The sequence below is a fragment of the Diplotaxodon limnothrissa genome, linkage group LG6, assembly GCF_057381915.1.
Source record: "Diplotaxodon limnothrissa isolate DT_005_m linkage group LG6, D_limnothrissa_male_GT1.1, whole genome shotgun sequence".
Lineage (NCBI taxonomy): Eukaryota > Metazoa > Chordata > Actinopteri > Cichliformes > Cichlidae > Diplotaxodon > Diplotaxodon limnothrissa.
The window spans coordinates 16,790,110-16,813,346 of NC_140601.1; the positions used below are offsets into that span (position 1 = coordinate 16,790,110).

At 41.3% G+C, this 23,237-nt stretch overlaps 2 protein-coding genes across 2 annotated transcripts; one reads left to right on the forward strand and one right to left on the reverse strand.

The window, feature by feature from the left end:
* The first annotated feature begins 4,563 nt into the window (after nt 1–4,563).
* marchf1 (membrane-associated ring finger (C3HC4) 1) lies at nt 4,564–17,608 on the forward strand. Its single transcript, XM_085355786.1, has 8 exons — nt 4,564–4,650; nt 11,168–11,218; nt 12,307–12,380; nt 13,395–14,213; nt 14,367–14,547; nt 14,660–14,804; nt 17,115–17,159; nt 17,253–17,608. The coding sequence occupies exons 1-8, from the start codon at nt 4,564–4,566 to the stop codon at nt 17,567–17,569; spliced, it is 1,719 nt and encodes a 572-aa protein (XP_085211912.1). The 3' UTR covers nt 17,570–17,608.
* A 1,073-nt stretch (nt 17,609–18,681) lies between these two features.
* On the reverse strand, nt 18,682–22,755 carry tma16 (translation machinery associated 16 homolog). The gene is made up of 7 exons (XM_085355787.1): nt 22,699–22,755; nt 22,510–22,613; nt 22,186–22,223; nt 22,002–22,086; nt 19,778–19,926; nt 19,634–19,676; nt 18,682–19,430 (listed from the first exon to the last, which is right to left on the reverse strand). Exons 1-7 carry the CDS (start codon nt 22,699–22,701, stop codon nt 19,241–19,243), a joined length of 612 nt encoding a protein of 203 aa, XP_085211913.1. The 5' UTR covers nt 22,702–22,755; the 3' UTR covers nt 18,682–19,240.
* Between the last annotated feature and the right edge of the window lie 482 nt (nt 22,756–23,237).

Consider the following 23,237-nt stretch of genomic DNA (forward strand, 5'->3'; position numbering starts at 1 on the left):
CTGCCTGGACAGTTTGCCTTGTGATCTAGTGGTAGTTTTTTTTATCTGAAGCATTCTCTAAGTGGAAGTATAAATGAACCAATGGAAAAAAAATATAATACATTTAATATAATAATAATTTAATATCACTAAAACATAAAATATATAAAACAAAGCAGCAATTCCAGTCAAAGGAAGTACAAATGAAATACAAAGAGAACCTTATTGTGTGAAAATAAGGTTAAAGATAACGCTTCAAAGCTGAGGTTCATAATTAGACGGGTTTGTCTTAACAGGAGGAAGATATAGAAAGTTCAGTTATGTGGAAATAACTCTCAGTTATGTGGAAATAACTCTCAGTTATGTGGAAATAACTCTCAGTTATGTGGAAATAACTCTGTTATGTGGAAATCCAAATCTCGTTAAACATGTGTGCCACACGTGCTTAATGCTTGCAGAGTTGACAAACTTCACTAAGTTGATGACAAAAATTTCCTATATGTATGAATGTATATATGTATTTATATATTATTATTATTTGAAATGTGTAATCATTTTTGAAGTACTTTGGTGCTCTAATATTTTGCTATTTTACCTAAGTGTGAGTGCAGACGCTAAGTCACAGTCCAGACATTAGTGTATGTGTGTGTGTGTGTGTGTCTTGGTTGTACCATTTGACTGTCCACATTCCTCATTGAGCATCCCTCCAAGTGTGAAGAGGGCAAAAACCAGGAGAGAAAACATGATGGTCAGCATCTCCAGCTCAGCTAATGAAGAGGCCATCTATTTACGCCTGCTCCCACAGCTGTACATTGATAGTTTCATCAGTGAGATCATCCAACATCATATGACACAGCAATTGAAAATGAGGGAGAAACACTTACTTAGCGAAGTAAAGAAGCTTGTGGATGTTGATCATCACGCAGCAGCTGCATTACACGACACACACACACACACACATACACTTTATGTCCTCTCTGACACACTCTCTCTCTCTCTTTCTCTCTCTCTGTGTCATGCACTTGCAAGAGCTGTGAAGAGCTGACTTACACGTCCCCTCTCAAGTTTAAGTGAGATCATATTAACCGTAATTATTAATGGTGCCCTGAGCCTCCCCTGAATGTGTGTGTCAGTGTCTCTGTGTGTTTTACACAGAAAGTTCTAACTCCAAAAGCATGCATTTTGTTTTCAAGCATGTTGCTTTTCCTGGGTTTGGGTCTTAAACAGTGAGATGAAGAGCTTTGTGTTTCCTCAGTAACTGAACCTCTCTGTGGAAGAAAATGTTTTTTCTCAAGGCTTGTGATGTGGTAAAATTGTATGCTGAAACCATGCCCAACTTCAGTGCGAGCATCCAGTAAACACATGCTTGTATTCTTTTAAATGTACACTGACAAACTGAAGCTTTGCAGACTGTAACTGATAAAGGAATGGTGTTTGGAAAATGTGGAACCACAAAGAGTATTAATTCTGATTACCATTGCCATTATATGTTTTTGTGGTGATGTTTATTTTAGTATGTATGTGTCAGTAAAAAGGATGTGGGTGGGCTTATCTGGGGCATTTCTTTGACCACCACTTCTTTAAAACCAAGGCTGTCACTGCTCTTAGCATGCAGTCGATGTTCTTGTGGTACAGCTCATGTGCGTTCTGCAAAAGAATCAGGAAATAAAAGCATAAGAACAGATAGTTTGAGCGGAGATATTTTAGGGTACTTTTGGAACAGCAAAGATGGTGGTAGAAGCAGAACAGGAGAATGAAAATAGAGGTTTTAAGATTGTATTCCAGGGTCATAGTCATCAAAATCAAAGCAAATGTAACTGTTGACTTTGTGCATTCAGTTTTAATCTCTTAAAATTAAAGTTAATTTAGATGGTGCTTTAAAATAAATCCACAAATAAGTGTCTGGAGTGGTTTTGGGAAGCTTCTGAATGCTGACACTTGCTGCTTGTCAAACTATGGGTCACTGCTCATGAAAATCATTCCACACAGGAAATCTTGCAGTCTGGAGAAGTGAGAAACTAACAAACTGGAGACAGAAAGTTTAAGTTCAATTCAACCAAAGCACAAGAGCATGTTCATTAAAAAAAGAAGGATTTTAAAAGATTCAAACCACTTAACTTATAACCTATAATAATAATAAATAAAGTACTGTACATCCCAAGGTAGTTTGGATTTAGGATATAGTTTTGAATGCTTTAATAAAAAAAAACAAAACACAAAAAACACCTTCTTTTGAGAATAAATGCTTGCTGATCATCCGTAAAAAGCCAAACATAGAACTATTTCTATGTCCCCTGAGATGTGCAGCTTGAATGCTGCTATTTGTAATCTTCTGAATTTTATTGTGCATGTAGGCAGTTTGTGAACTCCACACTAACTCTGTTGAAAAAATGGTGGCATGTAGTGATTCTGCAAGTCTTAAAAACCCTGTATTTGGTTAGAAACAATGCAAAAACAATGTATTTAAAAATAAATCTTATTTTATATCTTATATGTTACGACCCGACTCGAAATGACCGTAACAGGAGCGGGGTGTCCCATGACTTCCCACGCCCAAACAGACACAGTCACAGCATCGGACTTTTAACAATAGTTTATTCACAACAATGGTAGTGGCAGTGTATAATTTCGGGGTGAGCTAAGGCCAACACAACAAACAAAACTCCACCTAGGCTTCGGTTCCCCTCTGACCTGTTCAAGGAAAAGAAAAGAAAGAAATAACACAGTCTGACCTCCCTGGTCTAAAAACACAGGAGAAAAGAAGGCTTCCCAAAATAATCGGCAGCTCACCCCTACTTGCTCCGCACTTCACACACATGCCCGACCTTTTAACCAAATAGCTACGGCCGCTCCGTCTGGACCTGAGGCAAGTGCACGGGAAGTCTGCCACACCCCCCGCACCGCAGCTCTTCAGTCGCCCTTTTATAGTTCATGTCCACAGCAGGAACCAGTTACATCAGGTCGTTCCTTAGGTCCACCAATCACAGCCGAGCCCCTGCACAGGTGAATTTGCATACACACATTAGGAAACAAATAACCCACCAACACACGCACGTAACATTATACTTGATTGCAGCTATATTGTGTTAAACTAAAATCCTTATAAAAGCGAGTGTCTCGTAATTTTACAGCTATTTCAAAATACCTTCACGCACATGCATCCATGTGTAAAAATACGTTTTTATACAGCTCTGTGCAATCCTTTGAAGGTAGCATAACATAAGCAGCATGGAAAGTGATAGGAAAACAGCACATACCTGTTTCACATATAGGACCTGCACAAAGGAACACACAGTGGTAAATATAACCAAACTACATAAACAAATGAAAGATTCAAATCGACTAATGATTAAGTGACATTTAGCTTTAGGAACACAGATGTACTGAATGTAACCAATGCTACCACAAACAGAGATAGTATGCAGAGCCAAGGTTACATGTGCTGTGTTTACATTAAAGCATTATGATTGACTAAAACATAACAGAACACAAAATAACAATATATGCAAGTGACAAATGGTAAATGAATTCAGTCCTAGCCATGATTCAGTAGCTTGTAAAGCCAGCTTGAGCTGATATAACTTGAATTTGTGGAGAGATTTTGACCTACTCTTCTCTAAAATTCAGTGCATTGAGGTTTGTGGACATTTGTTTATGTGCTGTCAGTTTGCGGTCAGGACTTTCAGTGGGCCACTGCAACACCGCTCTAGTTTCTCTAATACTACCTGAGCATGTCTGTGAAGATGCCCCTGCTTTTCAGTAATCACTTTCAGTCACACATTTTCCGGTTATATCAATCATAATCCTCGTGACCCGAGACCATGTGAAATAGGATTACATCCTTGCCACCCACACACACACAACCCTCCCACACACAAACGCACTCTTTGAAGTGAAGACTGATATGGCTGGAGATTTGTCCTTTCATAGCGAGTCAGATATTAATGTTCGTTTAATTGCCTAACATGACTGAAGGAATGAGGTGTGTGTATGAGTGAGTGCTGTCCATGTGCACAAGTTGTGTAAGCTTATTAGCAGTGCCACTGGTCTGAGGAGGAGATTGAGGTTAGTCTAAGCCCTAATCCTCGTGGACCTTATGCTTGTTATACAGCGACAAAATCCTGGCTCCACCCCTTTTGCAAAGACACACAAGAACACACACATACTCTCACACACTCACACACACGTGCGTCACAACAACACAGTTTCCCTGCCTCCTTGTTTACTGCTCAGCTCCATCTCAACTCTTCCTCTCTTGTCTCGCTCTCAGGAGGAAAGCGAAAAAAGGGGAGGAAGAGGAGGAGGTGGTGGGCACTGTGGAGTAGTTTCCCAGTCGTCATGACGACCTCACACCCCACCATCCTGCTATCTTCTTGTTACCACGGTGACCTGATCCCGTTTCATCTCCGCTCTTCTTGATGATCCGGATTGGCTCGATAAATAAGTGCGATCCGGGAGTGCCTCTTCTTATTTCAGGAACGAGCTTGCGGACGCGAGAACAGATCCCACGCAGGGACGCAGATTGGAGGACAGGACTGGGAATGCTGTGGGAGTAACTCCGGAGCGTTGCCTGGAAACAGCAGCATGCCAGTACAACAGATAACTGTGGTTCCGTCCAGGGACATAGCCAACAATGGCAAGAGTGCTCTTCGCTCCAAAGACAAGACCGAGGTGAGTCTCTGACCTCGAAATTTCACTAAGGGTGAGTAAAGGCTTTGTGTGACCGTTGTGTTGTTGTTGTTTTTTTGGTTAAGGCTTAAAAGTAGCATAAAGTTGGTGATTTAAGATTGCAAAAAAGTTGTTTCTGCTGTCAGAAGGCTGAGGTAAATCGATTCAGTATTAATCTTGTGGACATTGTGTGTGTGTGTGTGTGTGTGTGTGTGTGTGTGTGTGTGTGTGTGTGTGTGTGTGTGTGTGTGTGTGCGCGTGTGTGTGTGTGTGCGCGCGCGCGCTTCTGTGCGTGTTTTTATCAGCCTTCAGTTTCAGTTCCCAGGCTTTTCAGCTCACTCACTAAACAACACACATGTACAGTATAGATGTATCACAGATCCTTCACTTGGGGTTTGGTGCTTTGAGGTAGAGCCTGACATCATAGCTATCATATCACAGACTGAAGGATTAAATTACATCACATCAGTTCACAGCAAGTAAAATATCCCACAGTGACACATCATGGCACACACACAGCTGTAGGAGCTGATGGAGCATAGCTCATATACGTAAGCATTTTTCATGCAGGAGAGCTCGCTAAACAAATTGAATGGTCAAATTTATCATCTTGATATTTAAGCTGTATACAATTTTAATATAGCATCAACTTATCCAAAATAACATTCCATCTTAAAATACTCCTTGATATCTGCAGTTCTTCAGTTGCTGATTAAAGTTTTCCACCATCAGAGCAATGGTTTCATAATGTCAGGAATGGGCCTAAACTTGACCTCACTTCACTTCATGGTATGCTGTGGTACAAAAACTGCTACACATCTGGTCACAGGTGATAAAGTCAGATGCATAGCATAGTGCTGTATTTCTCTGACAGTACTGATAAAGAACAGGATGAGTATAATGCCCATACATTATCTAACAAATAATACTCATACATAATTTGTTGAATAAGTCTTCCCAGGCTAGTTTCTTTGTTTTTGATATCCCCCTAATCATTACAAATCTGCTTATGAAGCGAGAAATTGCTGAAATAGCTGTGCCAGCTTCCTCAGGTTGGTGCAGTGTTGTGTTTTCTTCTTAATCTTGTAGAGCAGTCCCAAAAGTATACAGACTTTTGGAAATGTTCATCATTTCATTACATTGTGGGGGGTTTTTTTGTTTTGTTTTGGGGGTTTTTGTTGCAATTTTCCTCTTTTTTTCAGTTGCAGCTGAGAACAATCCAGTGAAGAAAATACAGTTAATGGACTCAAAGTTAATCTGAATAAATCAACCATGATACATCATGTGTACCATTACTGTTTGGTTACACCAGTGGTTTAAGGCTGGATTTGTGGGGCACTTCCACCAGAGGAACCTTATCCTGCTTCTATTGCAGAAACACCTGCAATAACTGTAATATCTAAACATTGGTGTTTGTACAGTAAGCTGTTCTGATCTTGTTTAAAAATGTATTCTACTTTTACCACAGGGATAGAATATTATTTTTGCACCATCAGTGTGATTCCTTGTTAGTGAGCTCTTAGCCAAAAACTTCTTGGCATGGTGTGCAGAGTGTCCTTAAAAGTTTGAGGAAAATGGATAAGAAAATAGCAGATGAAGAAGTGGCAGGCCTAAAAACTATCTGCAGCAGATGAACACTATCTGAGAGTCATGTACTGAAGAAATGGGAAAAAAAATCCAGCAAATACCTGACACAAAACCTGAGAGATGCATCCGGACCTTCAGCAGATCCATCTACTGTTGGAAGGGTGGCTGTCAAGAAGTCATTCTTTAGGAAGGGAAACGGGAAGAAAAGGTTGAGGTATGTCAAATTGCAAAACAACTGCGCTGAAAATCAGGGGCAACAGGTCTCATGGAGTGATGAATCCAAATGTTACATTTTTGGTTCAAATTACCATTACATAAGGAGGAGGTCAGGAGAGTCTAGGGCCTTTTGTAATGTGGAGGTGGAGGCTCTGTATGGTTTTGGGCTGCATTTCAGCCGGTGGTGTTGGAGATCTTGTCAGAACTGATGGATTTGCAGTACTACATGGAATAAATGGAAATACAGTATATGAAGTAAAAACAGAGTTTGTACAATTTTGGCAAGCTTGTACGTCAGAATTTAGTATAACCACTTTTGATCATCAGCACAGCCTGAACTCTCTATTTCTTGTAAGTTTTCAAGTCGTCTTCAGGAATAGTTCTCCAGGCTTCTTGAAGAACATTCAGAGCTCTTCTTTGTATGTTGGCTGCCTTTTGTTCTGTTCTCTGTTGAGAAGATATCACACTGCTTCAGTAACGTTGAGGTCATGGCTCTGATCCATGACTGATGGTGTTTTATCGTCTGTTTTTCTATCCAGGTATGTTTTCACTGCATTGGCAGTGTTTTTGGTGATCTTGGTCATGCTGAAAAACGATGCTGCTGCTAATCAGACACTTTCCAGATGGTGAGATGCATAGTTGTTACATTTGGATTTCCATGTTTTTAAATGCTACGGCTTGTGCTCGTAAAGCACTGAAACACTGTTCCTTTCTACCGTTTTGATCTGCATCTTAATAAGACGATCTGTTTATGGTTGATATTCGGCTGAAGTTTCAACAAAAAACAAACAAAAAAATATATTGTTGGAACAATCAGAACTTGATAATAAAGTCAGGATTTGCTGACAGTTGTTGGTCAGTTTGGTCTGTGACTCTGGGTTTCTTATGGAATTGTATCTGTTGTTTTCACCTGAACTTTCACTGTGGCTCAGTGAACACTTTGTGTTATAAAGACACAAATGCTCTGAGGTTGTTTAAAGCTGGAATTTTGTCAAATGCACCGCTTTCAAATATAAAGTGTGCAGCTGCAGTGTCACGGTTGGTTGTCTAAATGTGGCTGTAGGTGTGTTTGATCGTATGCCAAACTACAGAACCAAAATACATCCCTCAGTCCATGCTACATCACTTAATCCCCTCTGAAGAAACATGCACATGTCCACACACAGACTCGCCAGAGTTTCTGCTGTGCATCAGAGCCAGAGTGCCAACAGAGGATTCGAGGTTCAGGTGAGCGACAGCAGTACGCTACCTCTGAAACTTCACTTCATTACTGGAGAGCTATCAGTTATAGCTTATAGAAGCTAAATCTAGAGGAATTATGTGTTTTGCTGGAGTCTTATGATGGTCAGTTTCTTATTGCCCTCTTTTGCTGTGGCATTTAAAAGTTGATGCACTTAAAAAATTTGATGTCGTGTATTTTCTCTAAGAATTCATGACCAAAGTATTTTTGTGAGTGTTTAGCCCTGATATTAGGAATTGTAGAATAGCATTTGCTCTTATATCTTTGAATAGTATTTTTTAATCTCTGTTATGTGCCAGCCAAAGAATTGAAGTGTCAGTACTGTACCAGTGCTATGAACGCAGTCATTATTATGGTATTATGGTGCTTTATGCTCGTCTGCTAAGGGTAAAGCTTCTTTTTGCTTTTCTCTTGATTAACCTTTGTTGTCACATAGATGTATTTCGAATTGATGTAATGTCCTTTCGTTTAGAAAGGCAAGAAACTGTTTTACATATTCACACAATGAGCAAGCTAGAAAACGTCTATAAATACACAAAGTGTGATTTTGTCTGCTAGACTGCTGTTGTGCAGTTAGACACATCTCACCCCTTTATCATGTAAAGCATATTGTGCACACGTGCTTTATAAAAGACAGGTTAACTATCTGACTGGGTCTGTGCAGTATTTATTTTTAGGTGTAGGACAAACTTGTGCTGCCTCCCTTGTTTTTGGCCTCTTTTCTTACCTGAGAGGTGCTTCTTCTTTATTTGTACGTATGCTCCATCAAAGGAAGTGTGCTTGAATTGTTTGGGCTTTGTTGGCCTTAGAAGGGTGAAAGACTCAGTTGCAGGGTATCGATAAGTTGTAGCAACTCACACATGACGTGTTTTGGAACTTTATCTATGAGTTAAGGTTGGTCCCAGATGTGTTTAGCCTAGCATAGCACAAAGACTAGAAGCAGGAGGAAACAGTTGGCCTGGCAGGCTCAAGTCTGTTTCCTGTTGATTTCTTTTTTGTTGTTTTAAGCAATGTTAAACACTATTTAGAGCAACAGAATGCAAGAAGGAAAATGGTATTAATCGCCCCATCTATTACTTTTTTAAAATAATAAAACAGCACATACATGTCCATGCACGTCTTTTCCAAAAGATATTCTAGTTTGGTAAAATAAATCAGTTTTGTTGGAGAATGTCTGCTTTAGCCCACTGGTTGTGTAGCTGATGTTGGTTGTGTTTTGGGGGTAAGCATTAATGTTAATGGAAAAAACTCCAAACAAAATCAAGATCTCATTATTTCCTTTCATAGCTGTAGTCTTTGATCACCCACTTCTGGGGGGTTTTTTTGTTTGTTTTTTTGACGCATTAGAGGTTTACCACAACACGGAAACCAACCTGACTGGAAGGAATTACACGACTCCCAGGCATCAGTAGTTGTATCTTCTTAGAAATACCCTTTTTATTATGAAACTTTGGAAAGATGATGTGAGTAATTATAACTGGTCACATACATGTGAACACGTGTCCATCTCCTCTAAAAGGCAGAGTGTTTGCTTTGACTCCAAGCAGGGCTGCACTGATTTAAAAGTGGCCATCAGAAAATCCCTTGATCAGCTTAGATGATGCAGTTCTCTGCTTGTCAGTGTCTCTTATTTATTTCAGTGATTTTCACAGAGTGTACCTACAACTGTGGCTGTGTATGGGCTGATGCAAGCTCAGGTTTTCCTATTTTATGTCAAGTATTTAAAAAAATAGATCTATGGAAAAACCACGCACATTTAACATTCCAACTTTGAACTCCACAAACATCCTGTAAGATACATAAAACTTAACAAATCTCAGCCCTTTAAAGTGTCCACTTTCATACTGACAGGTGTTATAGATACTCTATAATATATGACATTAGGATCAGATGGGTACTGGTTTTGGGAAAAGTTGCAGTTACATCTTTGGTTTTAGGATTTATTGACAGAAAGGAAAATACAGCCAGCTTTATCCATGATGTCCATTGTCCTTTTAACTCCTGCCAGTTCATTCTCCACTGCCCACCCACAGCAGTAGCAGACAGTTGGTAGGTTATTAGCTTGAGCTCATTGCATGTATGATACTTAAAACAGTATCCAACAAATATCTGCAACAAAGCCAGATTTAATCCCATAATGCAGGTGCAAAGGTCCATGTGGCTGAGGATGAAAGCGAACCAGAAAAATAATTGCTCGCTGTGACTGCTTCGGTTCATCTGCATTACTTATTCAGCAATCTGTAGCTTTCCCAACTCACAACCAGCTGATTTCATTTGAATTGAGCCATGTTGTTGATGTGGTTCATACGTAAACTAGAAGCTAGGTTTCAGTGATATGATGGTAAGAATTTTGGGATCAGGACAGATCGAAAGTGTCTGGAAAATAATTTGGCACCAAATTATTATGGAGAAGATATTTTCCTTCTTGGTGGTTTACCAGCTGGTCGTCACTTGGTAGCTCCCACTCGCCACCATCTCATTGGTAAGTAAAGCTGCTGCAGGCCACAGATGTCTGCTGGCGAAGCCCAAGGTCTAATAGGTGAGTTCAGACAATCAGCGCTCAGGGCAGATTCTAGAAAAAGTGCCTTAAGTTGCCTTTAAATAGAGACACATTGCAGAGCAGCATCTTGTGCTCTTAGCAGGACAACCAGGTAATAGGATTGGCTGGCTTTAGCTCAGGTCACAATGAAGCAGCAAGGACATGAGGCTGTGCACGACTCTTGATGCTGGATTTTCATCGGTAAACACAGTAGGACTGATCAGCGCTGAATACCTGCTGGTGTTAAAAGCAGCTTAGTTTGATTATTGGAGTTTTGTTTTTATTGCAGATTTAAACTTTAGTGTCTTTTCTACAAAAACAGACACATTTCTCACCTCGCCTATTTTTGGAGGTCTTGGTGTTGGGTGGGTGGGGGCACGGGGAAGATTTAAACTTTAGTTTGAACGTTAACAGCATGCCTGATGTGTGTAATCATTTGATTTAAATTATAATGATTGCAGTTTGAAGGTGAAGCCGCCAGGTGATTTAGAAGTTATTGCTAAAGCTATTATGCGGCATTCATTTCTCAAAAAAAAAAGAAAAGAAACAAACAAATATAAATGAAAAAAAAAACCCTTTTGCTGCTTTTCTGTGCATTAATATTCACCTTCCTGAACTTGACATGGGCATATTTGAGTAGTTTAAAAGACTTTATCTATCATTATCATACACAGAAAAAAAAAAAAAAAGCAGCAGCAGCTCTGCAGCAGATTGCACTAACACATATTCGGGTGAATCAGCCATTAGCTGAAGTCGACACAAGGGCTGTAAAATATTGTTCCAATATGATTTTATGGTTCTGTCTGGTGTTGTGTGCCAAAGAAATCATTGGTTTAAAAGCCTCAGGCTCCACAGCTGCTGCGCACTATTAAAGCATCACATCCTTCAGCGTGTTTTTTGGGCTCTAATGATTTTCTGTCTCTCCATCTCCCCTGCAGGGGAGGAAGGCACCTGGGCGCTCAGGGAGTCGATCCAGCAACATCTCCAAGGTAACTGTTAAATATCGGTGCTTAAAGCATTAAAATTAAGGTCACAGTTCATAGTGTACGGTAGCATTGCATGGGAAAGCACAGTTTGATGTACGAGAATGTGGTTAGGGTGTGTGTCACACTTAGAGTAGAGATGGATGTTCACAAAACACCAAGTGCACACTGATGCATGACTCACACAGAGTACTCAATTTTCATTTAAGGTCCATTAGTTCAGATTTCTCATATAAACATCAATCATCATTTGAAAAGCTACAGATCACTTTTTTTTTTATCACATCTATAAGTCTTTTCTATTTTTTTTTTCGCACGGCCTTCAAATAAATAAGGCTCGCTACCCTCACGCTGGTTTTTAGCAGCACTAGGCAGCTGTTTTTAACAAAAACAACATCACCGGCTGAAGACTGTCTTCAGTGTATTCCGATGAATCATCTGAGACTAAACCCGATTTGAAAGTAGAAATCATAACACGGAAGTTAAGTTTTTTACATGACCAGAAATGCAGCTCAAATAGCTCTAGTTACTCTACTTTTGCCAGAGGTGGAAATAAGCAGTTTTTTGTTCACATATTAGCTAAAAGAGCTTCAAAAAGCAGCAGCGATTTACAGTATAGTATGGGTGCATAAATGAGGTGCAACCTACTCAGTGTCACTGATTATTGAATGCAAGCACAGTGGAAGAAAACTTTTTGCAGTGTGTAGGAGAGAATCTAAAAGCTGTTTTCCCTCAGAAATTAATGATTCACCTTCAATCTTATTGTAGTATTTTATATATATCTACTGTCTATATTTTATGCATTAGGTAAGTTAAATTGTCAGTACCTACAGTAAGAGTTACAGTAAAGGGTCACCCACATGACAAATGATAGTACATTAAGGAGTATGTTTGATACTCAAATCTTAGGGTTTTGGGTATTTCAGGAGTACCTTCTACAAAAAATAAATGAATAAAAAAATTAAAATGCAACCACATTTGAGCACCAGTAAACATTTACTGGCACCTGATTCATAAAACAATGTGTGATTGGTTGTTTAGTAACTCATAAGTAATTGTAGAATGCACTAAATAGAGGATGTTGGTGGTTGCAGGCTAGCAACTCGACTGCAGGGCTCACTACAGCCTCAAGGACATCCATAACACCATCCGCTCAGGACATATGCAGGTAAGATTGGCTTCTCTTGCAGTTACAGTTACCTGGGAAGAGAGACTCCATTCCTTGACTATCTGCAAATATCTGTTCAGACATCTCTTTTAAAGCCAGGAGCAGCCAGCCTTCTCTCTGTGATATTAACATGCACACTTCTCTTCTGAGTGGGAGACTGAATTAGCATGGTCGGCTGCACCCCAAGGGCATAACAAACTTAAAATGTGTGCTGTGGCGCTCCCATAGTGCAATCAATGGGGGGAGATGACTGATTGCAGAAATGGAAACCTTCAGCTTGTTATACCCACTGGTGCCGTGTTGGCCACACTGACAGGCTCAGTCCTTTGGCTTCATGGTCGAAACAAGCCTGTGTGTGTGTGTGTGTGTGTGTGTGTGTGTGTGTGTGTGTGTGTGTGTGTGTGTGTGTTAGCACCTTAATTTGCTGTCCTAAGTTCAGTCCATGTCCACTGCCTGCTTGTTTGATTATTTAGTCTGATCATAAGCTGTAGTTTCCATTCTGTTTCCTATTATCCATTTCCTGTTTTGCAGCGGCAGCTTCTGTCCAACTACTCTCAGCTTCAAATGAAACAGAAGCTGTGTTAGCAACCTCTAATAGCAAATAACTCTTTGTTATCTACATTAATTAAAGAAGAATGAGATATTCTGTGATCATAACGTGTTTCCAAGTATAAGAGAGAAATCATAGGCAGCCCTAATTCTGTCACTTAGAAATTAATCTGAATGACAGCAGAGAATATATAAAGAGAAGTGTCATTTTACCGTAAATACACCAGAAAGCCTGAAAAAGAAAAGAATCAGTGTTGCAATGGTGTAAAGTCCAGTTACTTGTTAAGTAATCAAAATCAAAAATGGTAGCATAAATTGTTACTAGTAAATTGACTAAACTTAATCTTTAAAATCATGCAGCTATGTTTCAGCCCATTGCTTTAGTTATGACAGATTTATGTTTTTCCATCTTGTTTCACTTTATTTCATCTCCATCTGTGTGTGAATGTGTGTGTGTGTGTTTAGTTCTGGACAGCTGACCCGCTTAGAGGAGGATGTGTCTGAGTCACGCAAACACAAAAAGCACACGCACAACTCCTCTGCAATGACGGTCACTGGCACCACTCTGGGCTCATCGGCTCAGGCACAGAAAAAGCAGGTGAAGCGACGTCACCGCCGCAAGAGAAGCAGCTGCACGGCCATCGACTGCGTGGAAACCAATGGCAAGCACGACCACAGCGACCGGAGCCTCAGCTCTGACCGTAGTGAGCTGGGCGAGAAGAGGGAGCACTCCTTCAGGAACCGGAGGGATCTCCCGCCTCGCTTCCGGTGCACAGGTGCGCCGCATTCAGACTCCTCTGAGGATGAGGCGTGCCGCGAGAGCCGCAGCTGGAGCAAAGAGAAAGCCAGAAGAGCGCGCCGCCGCAGCGGGAGCAGCCGGGACAGGGAGGTGATAAACCCACACAAAGGAGGAGAAGACAAAGCCGAGATCATGGAGCTGCAATCTGTGGGCTCAGATGAAGGGAAAGAGAGTCAACCTCTGATGGAGGACAGCAGCGGCCTTAAGAAGCGCCACAACCACGGGAGCTCAGTGAAGAGAGACGGCCATGCATCGCAGAGGGATCGATCGCAGGGCAGAGATAAGGATACGAAGAGCTACAAGTCACAGAGCCCAAGAGGCAGCTCCTCATTGGCCGACGACGGCGAGGAGCTCATCACCAAGAGATACCAGGAGAAGGGTTCAGGGGGCGGGGATATGTCAGTGCCCACACTCCAGAAACACTGTGGTGCGAATGGGAACACACCGCATCCCTGCTCTGACGACTCTGAGCTGGAGGTCTGCAGGTTAGTTACATAAGTGTGAAAACTGATCATGTACTGACCCCAAGTTTATCTTCATTGCCCAGATGAGGCCAAACAAACAAAGACAAAGAGAGGCACTAAAATAAAACAGTGCAGAGACTGCAGGTCATTTCTCCTCCTTCTGTCTGTGTGCAGGATCTGCCACTGTGAGGGGGACGACGAGTGTCCGTTGATAATGCCCTGTCGCTGCACGGGAAGCCTCAGTTTTGTTCATCAGGCCTGTCTCAACCAGTGGATCAAATCCTCCGACACTCGCTGCTGTGAACTCTGCAAATTTGACTTCATCATGGAGACGAAGCTCAAACCTTTAAGCAAGGTACGCCGCACACACTTAGGTCTTCCTGAAAAGCGTTAAGCGCTGAGATATGCAGGGCAGTTCTGAGCGTGTTTCTCTGTCTCCCTCCTGTGTTCGCGCCTCTTTCTTCCAGTGGGAGAAGCTACACATGTCGAAGAGCGAGAGGAGGAAGATCTTCTGTTCAGTGCTGTTTCACCTGATAGCGATAGTGTGTATGTTGTGGTCGGTCTACATTCTGGTGAGGAGAACTGCTGAAGAGATCCGACTCGGAAAGAACGGTCAGTGCTTTCCCTTCGCCTCCCCGCCGCTCACACGCCAGAGTCAGGCAGCATGCAGTACGGTCCCTGTGGTGTCTCCTTCACTGTTTGCATGTCAACACGTGTGTCCATAGTTACATGTTGGATACTATTTCTCACCACATGTAACATAAACAAAAAGCCTTCTTTTTTTATTATCATCTACTATGATCAATGTGTGGATCTATATTTATAATTATAATTAAATTGTCTGCTGATAGTTTGTCTTTTTTAAATGAGAATTATAATTGAATGTCACCTTTCACCCACTTACTTCACTTTCTTTTTCTGGGTGTGCGTAGCGTTTGTTAATGCACCCTATGAGCCATAAAATCCCTCAGATTTCATATTCACCTCTTCTCTTATAGAATAACCGACAAATACACAGAATTAGTAAGAACTCCTAAAATGGGTGCATTAATGTGTGGGTGTTGTTTTCCTTTTCATTGATTCATTCATACAGATGGCATGAGTGAGTGGAAAGGAGTTTCCACTCACTCACACAGAGTAGGTTTAACTTCTTTAATGTTTCTTTTCTGGTGTAGTCAGTTACTTATGGCCGGTATTGATGTGGGTGGAATGGATTTATACAGGATTGTAACCATGCAAAGTGTATTAGCTTCAACTCTACTGGTACAATATGTCAAAGAATACAGTGTGCATAATCCACTCCCAACATGCCCCCACAGCACCCCACAGGGTACCTTTAACCTGCAGGTATGCCTGACTCTGGTTAAGTGATTTTAAAAAGTTTCGCCTGTTTGGGTATATTAGGTACATTATACATTAGGTGTTTTACTGTGATAGTCGTCCCTAAACATTAGACACATTAGGCGTCCTGCTCTAGTGTGGAAGACGGACTTTGCTTTTAGACATCCTCTGAAGAGTTAACTTTCAGTTTCTCAGACAGTTTATAACATTTGAAAGTCTCAAAATAAATGTGTGAAGCTGCTGAACTGAGCATGTTTAGCAATACTTGTGGTATGTGGCCAAGTAACTACATCGCGCTTGCCATATTCACAGGCCACTTTATTAGGTACATGTGTTCAACTGCCAATTAAAAGAAATATCTAATCAGCCAATCACATTGGCTGGTTAGATATGGTCAAGATCATCTGCTGATGTTCAAACTGAGCATCAGAATGAAGAAGTAGGGCCATTTAAGTGACGGGACGCCGTCATGGTTGTTGGTGCCAAATGGGCTCATCTGGGTAGTTCAGAAACTGTTGATGGACTAAGATTTTCCCACACAACCAGTGTGCAGCGGTTCTATGGAACGAAATTCCTTGCTAATGCCACAGATCAGAGGAGATGGGCCAGACTGATTTTGTCCCCTTATGAGAACAGTATGCACATCTCCTGATAACGCACCATGTCACACAATGTTCAAATCAATGTATTAACTGTACACAAATGGCCTCCACAGTCACCAGACCTCGGTCCAAAAGAGCAGCTTTGTGATGTGGTGGAACGAGAGATTCACATCACGACTGTGCAGCTGACAAATCTGCAGCTACTGTGTGATGTTGTTGTGTCAATATGGACCAAAATGTGTTTCCGGCACCTTGTTGAATCTGTGCAACGAAGAATCAAGGCAGCGGTACCTAATGAAGTTGAAAGTCACTGTTAACGAATATAAAAGAGCTTTTAGTTTAATGTGTCATTTTTGTGTTTCTGGGGAAATTAACATTTACTGAAAATGTTTCAATTTTCAAGTTTACAGGAAGTTATTTTGACAAAGGTGACACATTTTTTGGTAATTCTAAGAGAAACACCTACCAAATTTATTGGAAAGTGAAACCCAAAGACCAACTGTCTGCAACAATAAGGTTTCAGATGTTATACTTCAAAGACAGGAAGGTTCCCACTGCAGCCTCGGAGTATAATCTCAACAACATAATAATAATAATTTTTTTAAAACAGCCGGATGGAGAAAACCACTTGGAAACTAATGCAAAAGTAATTTGCATGGTACACTACTTATACCTGAAATCTGTGAGATGAACACTCTCAGGAATGTGAAGATGATGCGATTGTTGATCAGTATCCTCTGATCCACGAGTTATCCTTCAAGTCACAGTTAACACCCCTCAGTGCTCTTCTACATTCATGGTTGTGTTCAGTGGTGGTGTGTGTGTCGTGTTGTGTTTACGATGTAGGACGTAAGAGTAGATGCAGAAAAATACATATGACCTATAAAATCATAAGCATTAATATTTAGAGTATTTCTAGTGTTTGCACAATAGAATATTTTCTCCAGAGATTAAAAAGAGAAATCGCTCTTGATTGCAGCCGAATTATGGAGAGTTTCTCTTCTGAAGTACTATACGCCGCAGGGTAAGCACAGCTCTGCACATGCCACCATCTTGACCCCTCACACGTCTGCGAGGGGCACTAACAGCTGCTGTGTGTGTGTCGGTGTCCTTTCAGGTGTGCTGGAGTGGCCCTTCTGGACTAAGCTGATTGTGGTGGCCATTGGCTTCACGGGTGGCCTCATCTTTATGTATATCCAGTGTAAAGTCTACCTGCAGCTGTGGCGCCGTCTCAAGGCCTTCAATCGCATCATCACTGTGCAGAACTGTCCTGAGAAGGACCTGCACAACCCCCAGGCCCGGCAAAGCACCATCGCCAATGGCAGGCATGAAACCGTGGAGGTGCCGGTCAGCCAGGCCCCAGCTCCGGCAGCTCCGATGGACTCTGACACGTCAGTGGAGGCTGCCGTGGCGCCGGCACAAAACCCTGTTTGACTCATCTCCTCCTGCTCCGAGAACAGTCCCTAATCCCACTCTGCTCATGGTAATGTCAATGAGCACAGTGAGATTTGGACTTGTGCAGTGTTGTAATGTTGTTCTCAACTCCAGTGGGTGCTGTTGGACAAACGAACTGATCCAGTCCTTCGGTGATCCAGAAAAGTTGGGGTCAGAAGGGCTTCACGAAGAAAAGAAGAGGGGCAGAGTGTGGAGAGAGGACAGAAACAAAGCCGTAAAGAATGCTCGTAAAGACCGTGTTTTGTGGTTTACCGACACTATTTTATCCCAGTATGCACTTTCTCAACCTGCACTGATATGAGTTAAAGATGTGAACACTCTGCAGATGCTCATCAAAGGTCTCAGTATGTTTCAAATGAATCACGCATATGACTCGTAATCAGTCCCCACATCAGCTGACACTGTCACACATCCACAAGGCGGGACAATTAATAAGCTGCTTCAGCTTTTACCACCCAGCTTCTCTGACCTGCTTTCACTGATGCTGCCACTGTTCTGTGAGGGGGACTTGCTGCTGCTCTTGCTGAGAGCTGGGAAGTCCCAGAAGAGAGCCTACACAGTCCTGATTGGCCCAGCTGAAGCCTCGCATGAATTGTAGAATCAGAGATGCAACATTGTAGCAGATAAGGGCTACTCTGAAACGCTCCAGATTCAGTCACTGCAGCCACGGTGCTGACTCTGAGACCTGTAACACATCTGTGCCCCTGGTGTTCACTGAGACTTCTCCATTTAGAAGTTGAGCTGCTGTCGTATTTTTGAAAAAAAACATATGGACCAATCACTTTACATGAAGTGCAGATCTATGACCCGCAGACACACTACTCAAAAGTTTTTAATGAATTTGGAAAAGTTGTCAAAAGTGAGAGTGAGGCAGGATAAAAAAATACAATAGCTTGAGTTTGTTTTAAACCTGCCTGATCGGGCCTGTGTGACAAGCTCTGAAGCATACTGAGACCTTTACTCTCCTTTTGGACAATCAGGTCTTCAGACACCAAAGAGTCAGATGTTATAAGTAGAGAAACAGACCGTAAACTGAACCTTTAGCTCAGTCGGAGATCTAAAAACGTAATAGTCTGAAAGTTATCGTCAGATTATTTGTTAAAATAGAAAGTCTACAGTAGCCCAGTCGTTTGCAGCTTCGGAGGTCCTGAGCTGGACAACCTTTATTTATATGTCGATGTAACTAGAGTTTTCATGGTTTCCCCCCATTCATGTTTTTACATTAGATTATGAGCATTTCTCTTGATTCGAACCAACACAAAGTCGGCCTACTCAAAGCGACTGTTACTCACACATGACCACTTTTATAGTCTCGATTTGGTTTCTCACCTCACAGAAAATACAGTTTCCTCTGTGTCTTAAACCCACCGCAACCGCTATTTTCTAAATAAAACAGAGCATTCTGGTTACATGAAACGCATATTTGTTTGTGCAATAAATGATGAATGTGGAAACCTCTGAAAGGCTGGTGTGAAGTCACTGAGAAACTTTTAGCAGGAGTTCAGACTGGGAAAAAAAAAATCTGACTTTGCTATTTGAGGCTGTAGCACCATCTCGTGGACGGTCCAGGAATAGCAGCAGCATTTTCTCACACATCACATTAAGTGTGCTGAAAGTCTTAATACTCCAGCAGGTCCAACATGAAGAGTCTCAGTGGGAGTCTGAAATCTCATCCATTTGCTCACTGTCCAAATCGCTTCCATCTTCCTCATTATCATCATTCTCCTGATTCTCCTCGCCCTCGTGTTTCTCCTCTCCTTCCTTCTTTGACTCTAAACTTTTGTTCGAGACCTTGCGCAGTTTAATATTCGGAAGTTTCTTCAGGTCCCCAGTCCACTCTCTGCAAAATTTAAAAATGCAACAATACTAATGACCAGTCTTCAAAATCGAATCATTTCAAGTTCAGACTTAAGAGTCCATGTATGCACTTTTATCAGCTGATCAGCCAATCCGTGAAATGATGGAAGCTGAATAATTATAACATCTTCTCAAACAAAGAGAAACAAGAGGTTGAGTTTAGCTCATTAAAGCTCGTCCACTCACCTAAAGGTCTTCAGATGTTTTCCGTTGATGATGTCGGGGATTTCTGAAACACCGCAGCAGAGGATCAGACAGTTTTACAGCCAGAGGTGTCTATAAATTACTCGTTTCTTTTTTTATTTCTTTTTTTTAAAAACGAGGACTCACCGAAACCGACACCCTCAAACTGTGCCCGCTCTCGCTCGATGGTCTGTTTGATTACGGCCTCTCTGGCGCCATGGAGACGACCCTGCCGACCTTTGATCCCATTCATGAGTTCAATCTGCTCAAGTTCAGAGTCAAATCTGTGGAGGTATCTGAAGACAGAAAACATACTACTGTTCATACACTTTGTTGCTTCATTTTATTTTAGGATACATATACAAGTATTTCATGAGTTTAAAACACTTTCATTGGGGGAAAAATATAATTTATGCATAAAGTCAATGTTTACAGTATTTAACCTTCTTCTTCATGAGATCTGCAGTTCTTTGTGGTGTGCTGGATATCAGTGTCCGGGCAAAATCCTGACTGATTGCGATTCATTCCTGGCTCATCAGTGCTCCAGGTTCATCACAGGTTCTGGGGTTCTGCTTGTTCACGTTCAAGGACTGTAACTAGATTATGGTGGCATTAGGATCTAGGTAGTTAATTTGATGATCTTCAGGCCGCTTAATTACCATTTTTTCCTCGGGACACGGTGCTCCTTTGTGCTGGAAAATGCAAAGATTGTCACCAAACTGTTCTGGGAGCGATAAAAGAAGCTAGTCTTTTAAGATGTTTTTATTGGCGACAAACTGATCGACTTGGGAACACAATCAGGATTTTCCCCTGACATGGATATCCAGCACACCATAGAGAACTGCAGAAGTTATGAAGAAAAGTCAGTGCTGTAAATTCCTTGCTTAAACTGTTATTTATGTGACCACAAAAGACTCTGAAACTCATAAAACACACATATGATTGATCTGTATCTTCGTTTCACATAAAAAGGAATACATTCGAATAAAAACTGCACAAAATTAACGCCACGGCTCAAACTTTTGGTTGTGATTGTTGAAGGTGATGGTTTCTGTTTATAGTCGGAGTGGAACCGACCAATCATGGTAGAGGGGGTTGGGTTCATGCAGGCTGGAGAATAAAACGAGGGCTGTATTAGGGCTGCCACGATTACGTCGACTATCAAAATTGTCGACGACTGATTTAATAGTCGATGCGTCGTTTGAAGCTTTGTAAGATCACAAAAGACGCAGGAATAATTAGTAAGATTTAAGAGTGTAATAACGGACTGAAACAGAAGATGGCACCGCTGCATGTACAAGGATGGCAGCTGCCGTTACACCCCGAAGAAGAAGTAGCTCTGTCCCAGAATTCATAGCGCAGCCCAGCTCAGTTTCCAACAATGGCGGCAGCTAATTAGTTTTAATATTACTCTTTCTGGGTCACAAAATAAACGTTTAACATATTTTCAGGCGAGAATGTAGCTGTGTAAACCTCAAATATCTGCTCAGTTTATCAAGACACCACATATTTTCAAAAGCGAGCCGACGTTTTCGGAGACGTCTGTTAGCGAATAGCTGGATAGCTAGCCGGGGGCAAGGCTAACTAGAGCCTGTGAGAACACCGAAATCGTTTTCAAACCCACCGCCGTCTTTCGCTACTCAGGTTAAACATATATAAGTCACTGAGATAACTTAAAAATGTTATTGTTTGGCTTTTTTTAGTATTTTATTTGTTCCTGAGTAAATCGGTTTGGCTGAGATTAAAGTTATAGTTTTTACACAGCTGAATAAACGTCAAGCAGACAACTGATCATCAGAAGTGTGAGATGCTCCAGAATTTACTCCGGTGTCCTGTTATATTTTAGATAGAAAGGAGTTTATTAAACTTCACCGAGACAATCTGCAAATTTCATTAAAATTTAATAAACTATCATCTTGTCTTTATTTTTAGTTAGCACATACCTTAAACACTTAAAGCTGTAAGCTAATGATAGTTATATAAGAGCAGATGCTGCTGGTGCAATAAGCTGTAGTTTTACGTCCAATGGATGATGATCTGATTAGTCGACTAATCACAAAAATAATCGGTGACTAGTCGACTATCAAAATAATCGTTTGTGGCAGCCCTAGGCTCTATTTGCCCAAATGAAATCATCACCTGCTGTCTGATGACATGTAGCGTTTTGTAAACAATGGCCAGCTGATGGATGATGAAGTCTCAGCCCTGAAAACATGAACCACTCTCACCAGAGACTGGGGCAGCTCACAGACTGGCTGATGGGCTCACAGTTTAATGCATGTACGGGCTCTCTCTCTCTTTTTGTTTGTGCACTTCCAAATGAAAAATAATGTACTCCAAATTCAAAATGAACATAAGCCCAGAGCCAAACCTCTCAATGATGTCGCAGGCGTCTTTTTTTGTGTAAGTCGCCTTAGCTGGATCCAGCTCACTCTGAAACCACAAGAGCTTCTCACCTGTGATTGGAGAGACAAGAAAAAAAGGAAAGAAAACATCAATAAACACCTTTTTCTTTTTTGCTCTTGCAATAACATGAACGAAAAGCTTGCTCTCACCAATGTTGCTTAGACGAGTAGCTTTCTCAGTCTTTTGCCTGCAGCATCAGAAAGAAACCAGTTAAACCTCCTTTAAATCATCACACAGACGCTGTTTACTTCACACAAGAGGTTAAAGAAAACTGTCAAGGCAGGATGAAGTGTCTCAATCAGCCCAAGTTACATTTAATAACATGTCCCTGGAGCCACGCTCGTATTTGCATCTGCAGACTCGCAGCGCGGAGGCGGAGACATGGCAAGAGTTTAACACAATGCTCAAATGTGAGGCTAACAACATGCTATTGATTCGTTAAGGTGAGCTGATCTCTGCGGCCATCTACAAACCTCTCTTTCCTCCTAAGTCTGCACTCCTCTCGGGCCATATAAGCTGCCTTCCGGCTGTACGGATGAACCACTTTCTCCGCAGGTTTTCCCCTCTGAATCTTCGGCTAAAAAACACGACGAGCTCCGATCATTTAGAGGCCTTTTATTAACGCTACACAAACAGAAAACCCCACAGTTCAACATACTCACCATTTTAACTGTGGAAACACGTGTGCTGCGGGGTCTGTTGACAGCTGGACCGGAAGTGATCCGTCTTCAAATTAAATCCGGACGTCGTGCGGGGAAACTAGAGAGGTTCCTCCAACTTAATGAGATACCTCTACTACTACTGCTACTAATAATAATACAATTTTAAGATGCGATCAAAAATAAATTGAGAAATTTATACACACACACACACACACACACACACACACACACACACACACACACACACACACACACGTATATATAATAAGAAATTAATGAAAATTAATGAATTTTTCCTCTTCATGTTTTTATAATTAAAGAAATGTAAACACTGAAACAGACTGTACAATAAATATGGATACATTACAAATTCTGTAGCTAAATTACACAAAGTAATCACTCCATGAATAAAATTAAAATGATAAAGAATGGTGCTTTATTCTCCTTCTTATCCATTTTTTAAGTAAAACCCAGACATTTGGATCTGCTTCACTCCAATACTGATATTGCGTTTATTGTTGAGAAAACAAGTGTACTTG